General features: G+C 35.6%; 2 protein-coding genes across 2 annotated transcripts in view; one reads left to right on the top strand and one right to left on the bottom strand.

The window, feature by feature from the left end:
• LOC106466630 overlaps positions 1-2,661 on the top strand; it is an 11,385-nt gene extending 8,724 nt beyond the window's left edge. The window contains exons 4-6 of the mRNA XM_022394674.1: positions 1,077-1,148; positions 1,730-1,822; positions 2,212-2,661. Coding sequence (XP_022250382.1) covers positions 1,077-1,148; positions 1,730-1,822; positions 2,212-2,661 — 615 coding nt within the window. The remainder of the gene's footprint in view (positions 1-1,076; positions 1,149-1,729; positions 1,823-2,211) is intronic.
• A 3,644-nt stretch (positions 2,662-6,305) lies between these two features.
• On the bottom strand, positions 6,306-8,205 carry LOC106466631 (adult-specific rigid cuticular protein 15.7-like). Its single transcript, XM_013926923.2, has 3 exons — positions 8,138-8,205; positions 7,393-7,485; positions 6,306-6,996 (listed from the first exon to the last, which is right to left on the bottom strand). Exons 1-3 carry the CDS (start codon positions 8,147-8,149, stop codon positions 6,589-6,591), a joined length of 513 nt encoding a protein of 170 aa, XP_013782377.1. The 5' UTR covers positions 8,150-8,205; the 3' UTR covers positions 6,306-6,588.
• Between the last annotated feature and the right edge of the window lie 1,863 nt (positions 8,206-10,068).

The raw sequence follows: 10,068 nt of genomic DNA on the forward strand, positions 1-10,068 counted from the left end.
CTATACTGACTTAACAGAACTGGTGAGACTCCATGTTTTCACCTATACTGACTTAACAGAACTGGTGAGACTCCATGTGCTCACATATACTGACTTAACAGAACTGGTGAAACTCCATGTGTTCACATATACTGACTTAACACAACTGGTGAGACTCCATGTGTTCACATATACTGACTTAACAGAACTGGTGAGACTCCATGTGTTCACATATACTGACTTAACAGAACTGGTGAGACTCCATGTGCTCACATATACTGACTTAACAGAACTGGTGAGACTCCATGTTTTCACATATACTGACTTAACACAACTGGTGAAACTCCATGTGTTCACATATACTGACTTAACAGAACTGGTGAGACTCCATGAGTTCACATATACTGACTTAACAGAACTGGTGAGACTCCATGTTTTCATCTATACTGACTTAACAGAACTGGTGAGACTCCATGTGTTCACATATACTGACTTAACAGAACTGGTGAGACTCCATGTTTTCCAAGAACAACTTTGAATGAAGTATAGCTAACACTTAATGGTGAGTATGTAAAAATATGTTCAATTAACTGTATGTGAGAAATATAACACTTGTCTTTATCTAATTCGGGTGCGTTATAATAGTTATAGTTAGTGGCATAATTCTGTTCAGATCCTTATTTTCCATCGGTGCATTCTCTCTCTGGTCAGTAGTTCAAACTTAGGAACCACTATATAGTGAAACCTACAGGGGTCTGTGATTCGCTCGTTTAAAGCGCCTTTTAGGCTAAAACTACCATTTTACTTCTCAGTAAAGAAAAATCTTTCAGTAGGAAGAAAATGAGCTTTTGACCTTAACTTTTAAAAACTATAAAAACAACAACAACAATATCCACGTGCTTAAGGAAATATAAACTGTTCTAGTAATTAATGTTTCATATTTAAGCCATGCAGTGGGAAGAAGGGGTCTTGACATTCTTAACATTACAATACTAAGAGTAAAGAACAACCCGATAAACTAACGTCCTTGAGTTTAATTCGAAGGCTCCAAACCGAATTTCCCAGGCCAAGTGTGACGTCATTACACACTATAAAAGTGGACGGATGATGTTAAAACCCAACTTTTTGCTCGGATCTCCATAGAGTGCAGCACCAGCATGATCGCTAAGGTAAGGATTAAAATCGGTAGTCTACAAAATCAAAATGATATTATAACTGATAAGTCAATTATTCTAGACCAGTGTTTCCCAGTCGGGGTGCCGCGAGATTTTCGGACTTACAACGCTAGAAACCGGGTTTCGATACCCGTGGTGGGCAGAGTACAGATAGCCCATTGTGTAGATTTGTGCTTATTTCCAAACAAACCGCGAGATTTTAGTAAAATATTGTAGAAAAAAACAAAAATCAATTGCTGCATAACGTATTTTAATTGTCGTAAGTGTACCGAGAAAATAAATAAAAATATTGCCAAATTACATATCACCCAGAACCTATTGGTGGAATCTCTATGATCCGTTATATATATATATATACATATATATACAAATTTACACAAATACTTCTAAAACACGAATTTTCCAGATTTGATAGAAATAGTTAAAATATATTCCAACGACAAATATTGTTTTCCTTGCTTCAGTTATTTTTTCAAGGTTTGTATCTTTAATGACAGGGGAAAAAATGTAACCGAATGTAAAACGAGAACATTTTACAGAATAAAATATGTTTAATATATCTTATTTGATTTCAGATTGCCGTTTTCTGTGCCCTGGTGGCCGTCGCCCACGGTGGACTACTCCATGGATTGGCAGGTGGCACTAGTGTCGCTTCTCGCCGACAGGATGTAAGTTACTGAATTGTTTTTATTTTATAATGTTTACCGTTATATTTTATTTTTGATATTATATTTTCAAGAGAAAAACACACACACACACTAATAACCAGAAAATAATTGTCATTTATCTGAGTAATACGTACTTCTACTTCTGGTTGGTTCGTTATAAAATGTTCAACAGTTAGGCCCAAAATAAAAACAATTTAGCTTTGGAAGTCTACAGTTAGCCAATCATATTTTAATATATATTTACGTAATGCTGTCTTTGTTTCAATTATCTAAACAATTTGGACGCTGTTTTCCAAAAACCAATTAACCACTTGATAATCCAGCACTATACTTAAGTATTAATTATTATTATTTATAACGACTCGTTACATGTGTTGGTTAACCTGCAGGACTTTGGAAACTATGCCTTTAACTACGACATTGTTGACCCGTTGGGAGCCACCAACGGTCGCTGGGAGGCTGGAGATGGCTATGGTAACACACGTGGAGCCTACAGTCTGACTGACATCGATGGTCGTGCCCGTAGAGTTGAGTACGTCGCCGATGGAGCCGGTTTCCGTGCCGTGGTTAAGACTAATGAACCAGGTACCGCCCCCAGTGCTCCTGCTGCCGCTGTAGTGGCTTCTAGCCAACCCGGAGTCGTTGCTCACGGACCTGCCGTCGTGAAAACTGTTGTAGCGGCTCCTGCTATCGCCGCCCCTGTTGCTGCTGCTCCTGCTTTCGCCGCTGGTGTGTATGGTGCCCCTGCCTACGGTGCTGGAGTTTATGGAGCCTCTGTCTACGGAGCTGGTTTATATGGTGCCCCTGCCTATGGTGCTGGGTTTTTGAAATACCACTGAAGACTTCGTCGTTATTTGAAATGTACATTTGATATGATAAATAGTTTAACGTTCTTGTCTCGCTGTTTAACTTCTTTCTTAGGTTTGCGTCACTCTGGTCACTTCTTATTTCCTTCTTTGCTCGTTTCTTACTGCCGTATCTGAAAGGCCACGAAAAGAAATGGACCAGTGTGCTCTGAAGAGAGTTAATTTACAATTGTACAGTTTTTTATTTATGCAATAAAATTTAGAAATTCTAAAAAAATGTGTGCCTCACATATCTGTTGACCAAATGTATCCATAGGAGACATATTATATATACAGCGTATTACCAAACAAATAACAAATTATTACTTAATATTCCCTCAGATGTAACTTATACTGATATTTGTAGCTCATTTCTCATAACTTATTCTGGTGAACAGACTTTGAAATGCAAAAACAAATGTCTCTGTTGCAGCAACTGATCTTCAAGAATATTCTCATCCGGCTTTTACAATATAGTCTGGTTTCTAGCGAATGTTCTTGTTAGACTTCTATTTTAAAATTTGTAATCAAAAGACTATAACGAAACATACTCTTTTCATTAAAATTTATTTCTAAAACGAGCAAAAAAACAACAACTTTACCCCTAGTACTTAAGTTAAGAATGTACCTTTTAGTGTTTCATAAAGTAAACATACATTTTCATAAGTATCCAATAGATGGCGCTAAAATAAATTTAGATTAACTCAATATTATAATTTGGTTGTTTTTAGCTTTAAACCTCAATATTTTTTTTAGTCTTAAAACTTTTGTACGTTTTTTTAGAAGCTTCCCAAGAAGAATATTTATTTTTGTAAATCTAAAAAGTAGAAAAAAAGTTTGTTAGAATATTTTGGGGCCTTTAAGTAGAATGTCCCTTGTAGTTTTTGACCGGGCGCGACTGTGTGCCGTACTGCAGACCCCTGGGTCTATGGTTCAAGACTTTATGCCGCTTGATATGTTTAAGCTGTGGGTGCGTTATAAAAGTGACAGTTAATCCTTTACTGTGACAGTTGTGTTGCTACTCTTCTGGTCAACAGTTCAAAACAGCTGTACCGGAACCACAGGGATCTCTGATTTAATAGTTTAATCCTCTGGAACATAACATTCAGGTTTAAAACTAATATGTTGAATCATCACAGTCATGTTATTTAGTACTTATCTATTGTGATAAATTCATACTTCCCCAAAATTTAAATTAACTATTTTCTCTTTGTATATATATTTTAAAAATAAACACATTCAAAGCAAGCTTGGGTTTACAAACTGTTACGTTCGCTTTTTATTCTTTCCAGTAAATGATAAGATTGTTTCTCCATGTGGGAAAGGTCTCGGATCCGAACCCAAGTCCAGGAACTGGTGCTTAACTATTGGTCATCCATGACCTTGAGATAAGGCTCGAGGATGGATGTTACTCGCGAGAAGGGGAAAAATGTAGTAGTTAGTTAAAATGTTTAAAAAAGCGCCTTACAAGAACTTGCTGGACTGAGTTAACCTTTAGCTAAGTTAGTAGAGCCCTCGCAAGGCGTGCAGGAGGTTCGATTCCAGGAAATGTATGGTAGGGATTAACAAATAATCGGACCAGCATTATAAAATACACACTAGGTCTATATAAGTCGTTTGTTATTACGGTATTATGTCAACATAAGCCGTTCATTATTGCGGTATTATGTCAACATAAGCCGTTCATTATTGCGGTATTAAGGCAACATAAGTTGTTCTTTATTGCAGTATTAAGTCAACATAAGTCGTTCTTTATTGCAGTGTTAAGTCAGCATAAGCCGTTCATTATTTCCGTATTAAGGCAACATAACTCGTTCTTTATTGCAGTATTAAGTCAACATAAGTCGTTCTTTATTGCAGTGTTAAGTCAACATAAGCCGTTCATTATTTCCGTATTAAGGCAACATAACTCGTTCTTTATTGCAGTATTAAGTCAGCATAAGCCGTTCATAATTTCCGTATTAAGGCAACATAACTCGTTCTTTATTGCAGTATTAAGTCAGCATAAGCCGTTCTTTATTACAGTATTAAGTCAAAGAAGTCGTTCTTTATTATAGTATTAAGTCAAATAAGTCGTTCTTTATTACAGTATTAAGTCAACATAAGTCGTTCTTTATTACAGTATTAAGTCAAATAAGTCGTTCTTTATTGCAGTATTAAGTCAACATAAGCCGTTCTTTGTTACAGTATTAAGTTAATAAATAGTCGTTCTTTATTACAGTATTAAGTCAAATAAGTCGTCCTTTATTACATTTCTATACCGATATAAGTTGCTCATTATTACAATACTAAGTTACTTTTCAATCAATACTTAAACCTACAGTTACCTACGAGGCTCACCTCATCAGCTTTCGAACACATTTTATTTACACACCAAATTGTTTGTGGGTCCACGACTTTGTTAGTTACAGGATCCTTAGTAATACATGAATTAAAAAACATCACCAATATTGTAACTAATCCCACTAATTAAACTAGTGATTCCCTCTGTTCTTTACATAGAAAATAGGTGTTTCCACACAATTATTTGTCAGTCCTTTACATTGCATCCTGTAACAGGTAAGGATACAAAACTACTGAACATGTGGACCCAGCCAGTAACGAAAAACAAGTCAGTAACTTGTAGATTAACACACAGTCATTCTTCTTAATATTTGATATCTTGGTTCTGAAAAAACATAGCAATAACCAGAAGAAAAAAAAACAAGTCAGTAACTTGTAGATTAACACACAGTCATTTGATATATTGGTTTTGATAAAACATAGCAATAACCAGAAAAAACGAGTCAGTAACTTGTAGATTAACACACAGTCATTCCTCTTAATACTTGATATCTTGGTTTTGATAAAACATAGCAATAACCAGAAAAAACGAGTCAGTAACTTGTAGATTAACACACAGCCATTCCTCTTAACATTTGATATCTTGGTTTTGATAAAACATAGCGATAACCAGAAAAAAACAAGTCAATAACTTGTAGATTAACACACAGTCATTCTTCTTAATATTTGATATCGTGGTTTTGAAAAAAACATAGCAATAACCAGAAAAAACAAGAACGTGTAACTGTTCAATAACCTTAAGGTGCTCTTGATTTGATATTTTACTTTCTCGGTGGTCATTCAGATCGAGACAGCCATATTGAAAAATGAAATATTTGAGATAAACGTCCAGAACGTTCTCGGATATGTTTAGCAACCTTTTGGTAGCTGTTACTAATCTCAACCCGACTGATTATAAAAACAGATAAGAGAAGCACTTTCGGGTTGTCATGGTAGTTTCCTTTGCGTAACCATGACGTCACTCCATCCTGTCTCACACTTTACTTAACTTAGTCTTCTGCTGAAGAAAGGTCTACTTTCCCAAAGGCTCAAGTGGTAAGGTTTTTAAATTTTGTTTCGAACTGTTGTTATTTTAACCTATGCGTTTTCTTAACATCTTGAATAAAAACAGTATTTTCAGACGTGCAGTGAACCCGCCTGTTTACACGTTTGGAGATCTTTCTTAATTAAACCGAAAGACAACAATTACACAACTTAATATTTAATCTGATGCTCTGTAATCTGTTCTGTAATCTGATGCAAGCCCGAACTTGTTTTTCAATACAAAGGCCACTCTCGTACAATACTTGTATAAACTTTATTACATAAATACAAACTGTACAAAAACACAAACCCGCAGTATTTGAGATAGCTAAAGCTTCAACAGCAAAACAGGACGAGTTGGCTTTAAACTTTTAATAAAACAAGCTTAGCAAAAGATTTGAAACAGAGTGGGAAGCCATCTTGAGAAAGTGGGGAGAGAGAAAAAAAGATAAGTGAGTTTGTTGAGAATTCAAACGTTAGTATATTGTTAAGACAGAATACGCTTTGACCAAACGATTATCTTAAGTGGTTAATGGTATAAAAACAATACAACTTTTAGTGATATTTTAACAATCCGGCACCATACACTCCACCGGCATAAGCTGGGACGCCATAGGCACCAGCGGCATAGGCTGGGACGCCATAGGCACCAGCGGCATAAACAGGAGCGGCAGCAACGTGAGCCTTTACGACGGCAGGTCCGTGAGCAACGACTCCGGGTTGGCTAGAAGCCACTACAGCGGCAGCAGGAGCACTGGCGGCGGTACCTGGTTCGTTAGTCTTAACCACAGCACGGAAACCGGCTCCATCGGCGACGTATTCCACTCTACGGGCACGACCATCGATGTCAGTCAGACTGTAGGCTCCACGTTTGTTACCGTAGCCGTCTCCAGCCTCCCAGCGGCCGTTGGTGGCTCCCAAACTATTTACAATGTCGTAGTTGAAAGCGTAGTTTCCAAAATCCTGAGAAAAATAAAGAGGCTTATAACAGCACTTAATAACCGTCTTGAAACCAAAAGTTATACAAACACTACTAACTCTAGAATTAGTAAGTAATATGAACGGAAATAATATTTAATCATATAATTATAATTTTCAATAAATATTATTTCTTCCTTAAGTTGTGGTCGAATTACTGTTAGCTTTGTTCAATATCTGTTGCACGAGATTCTTCGTTAGTTCTGGTAGACTAGAAGGTTAATCTTCGTGAAAAGATATCGCTGTAAAATGTATTCACAACTATTTTCTCTCTTATAAATCATCGTTTTTCAAAGTTAATAAAACTGATGAGAATAATTATTATTAAGTGGGTAAACGACTTTTTATAATGTACAAAAAAACAAAAAACTAACGACTTACGTCCTGTCGGCGAGAGCTGACACTAGAGCCACCTGCCAAACCGTGGTACAAACCACCGTGAGCGACGGCCACTAGGGCGCATAGAACGGCAATCTAAAAATAAAATTGGTCATAATTAGGAAATATTTTCAGGAGGCCGAAACCACGTAAAAACAGAATAAAACTGAATCACGCTTTCTTTAATATTTTTACAGATTAAAAAATAAATATCACAAAAAGAAGTGTTAACTATTCCGCTTTATTATATAATATGTATAATTTAATATTTATTCATAGAATTACACATGAAGCCTACAATTTCATCGTTATTTGTAAGCAGGAAACCTTATTTATGCACTAATTACTTGCGGATGGATGGTTTTTGTTACAAGAATCTCTTAAAAACAGCACAATAAAAGTTTCGTCATTATTAGAACGAATCTCTAATTCTTATTGTGGTCCCATATATATTTTACATAGAAAAATGTTTAATTTCACCTAATTTTGTGGGAAATTCTTTACAACTAGCATTGTAGCAAGCAAATAAATATAATCACTCACTAGATGAACCTCATCGATAATAAAAGGTGCAAAAACTAGTTGGTAATTTGAGGGTTAAAAAACGACCACAGATAATATAATCTTGGGAAACAATCTTCACGAACAGATTAAGTCTTCGGTATTATGAAATTATTAGTCATAACAAAATTAAAAGAATATTATTGAAAACAGTTGAAAGTATACATATTTTTGAAGGTAGATTTACCTTAGCAATCATGGTTCTGCTCTTCCTCTTACTGAGCAACTTGGACCAAATGTTGATCTCCTTCCTTGTTCGTCCACTTTTATAGTTCACTATGACGTCACCATGACCCCGTAAATGCGGTACTAACTTTTTTTTAAAACTGAGTGTAGGGAACTACCGAAACAAACACAAGGTCAACTTTCCATCCAGCCCATGTTGAGCAGCCGAGGTGCCCAGTAATGTACAGAAAAAAAAATTATCAAGGCTATTTTTTACTCAATATTTATTCGGGTAAGGCTGACATTCCGCAGATTTCTCTAAACACAATAACAGCATTTGTTAAGGCTCACATTCCACAGATTTCAGGGCAGACAATACTCATATGGTTTCTTTTATACTTCCATATAGCTAGAAGGCCTAAAGGTTTCACGGTTGTCACTGAGGTCGCTATGGTGACACAAAAATAAAATATGTACAGTTGGTACCGATGCTTTGGGTGGAGTGATCGTGTTTAATTTAAGGGTATATTTAATAATCAAACTACAGCTATAGTTTATGTATAATAAAATTCTTCCGTGATCGTCAGGTAATATAATTTGATAAGCTGTAATATATAAGCTGAATAACTCCAAATTAAAACTGCATATTCTTAAGTATACAGAATTTTTTTGAATAAACTTTCCTTAAAAAGGCACTGTCACCCATTTTAAAGTTTAGAGTCGATTGACTCACGAATTTCTAGGCTAAAGTTAGCCTTAGCTGACTAACACGGCAGTGAAGTTTAGGTGCAAAGTGTGTTTGAGTTTGTGCGTGTGGGGACCTTTACTTCTGCACAAACAATTTAATTGATTTATATGAAAGCAAACGTCTGTTTTACAAAAATCAAAAGATTATGGATCTTTTAAACTTTTTTAGAGCATTAGGGTGGTTGTTCGACTCTCAGCTCCCTTGGCTATATCACTTAAATTAAACAGTAGCCTAAGTTACAAATACAGGCGACAGTTAAAGAAAAATATTATGGGATATTGCATGTGTGCAGAATATCTTCGTAGCTAAATCTTATATTATAGTTTTTATCCCGTTAAAACTGTTTTTCCTGTATATCAGTTATTTTAGGCCCGCTAACTGAAGGTTTTCAAAGAACACACAGCTACTGACTCGGTTTTTCTCGCAGACCAGCCAGTTAGGCTCGCTAATTAGAAGTTCAGAGAATACCGAACTATTAATTATAGCGATCTCTCCGATTTACAACCGATAGTTTCACGACTAAAAAACAAACGCGATTGCAAAAACACAATATATCATAAAGACAGGTCAAGGGCAAATGCTTAGTTGTGTATGGGTGGAACTTGTAACATATGTGTGACAGAATGTTCAATAAATTCTACTGCCCGTGAAATTCAAACTAAAAGTAGAATTAAAACTCCAAGTTAAGTTTAAAATAAAGTGTTTGTTCTAAAGCAAAGCCACATTGGGCTATCTGCTGTGTCCACTGCAGGGAAGGGAACCCCGAATTTTAGCGTTTTAAGTCCGAAAACTCACCGCTGTCCCTAAAGAAAAGTGAAAATAAAATCCAAGTTAAGCTCTGATTCCAGGAAAGTGTTAAACCACTGCTTAACCAAACAACTTAACTTGTCAAAGTTTAGTCTAAACCAAATCACTCTAAATAAAACCTCAACTCAAAGTTAAATGTAAAAACCATAAGTTAGTTAGCTTAACAAAAAATATCTTCTAAGAGAAGAGCAAGTTTAAAACAAAGTAAGTTAAGTTTAAAAGTTATAAGGCCTAAACTCTACCTTATAGGTGCAAACATGGTTTTGTATAGAAAAACAAAATATACCAACAAAGCAAAGTTTGCACACGAAACACATCCCACAAAAGAAATTATAAAAAGATCTATCACATATATATATATTTGATAATTATAGAAAAACATGCATTTAAAATTTTGT

Source organism: Limulus polyphemus, unplaced genomic scaffold, assembly GCF_000517525.1.
Source record: "Limulus polyphemus unplaced genomic scaffold, Limulus_polyphemus-2.1.2 Scaffold2329, whole genome shotgun sequence".
In the NCBI taxonomy this organism is placed as follows: domain Eukaryota; kingdom Metazoa; phylum Arthropoda; class Merostomata; order Xiphosura; family Limulidae; genus Limulus; species Limulus polyphemus.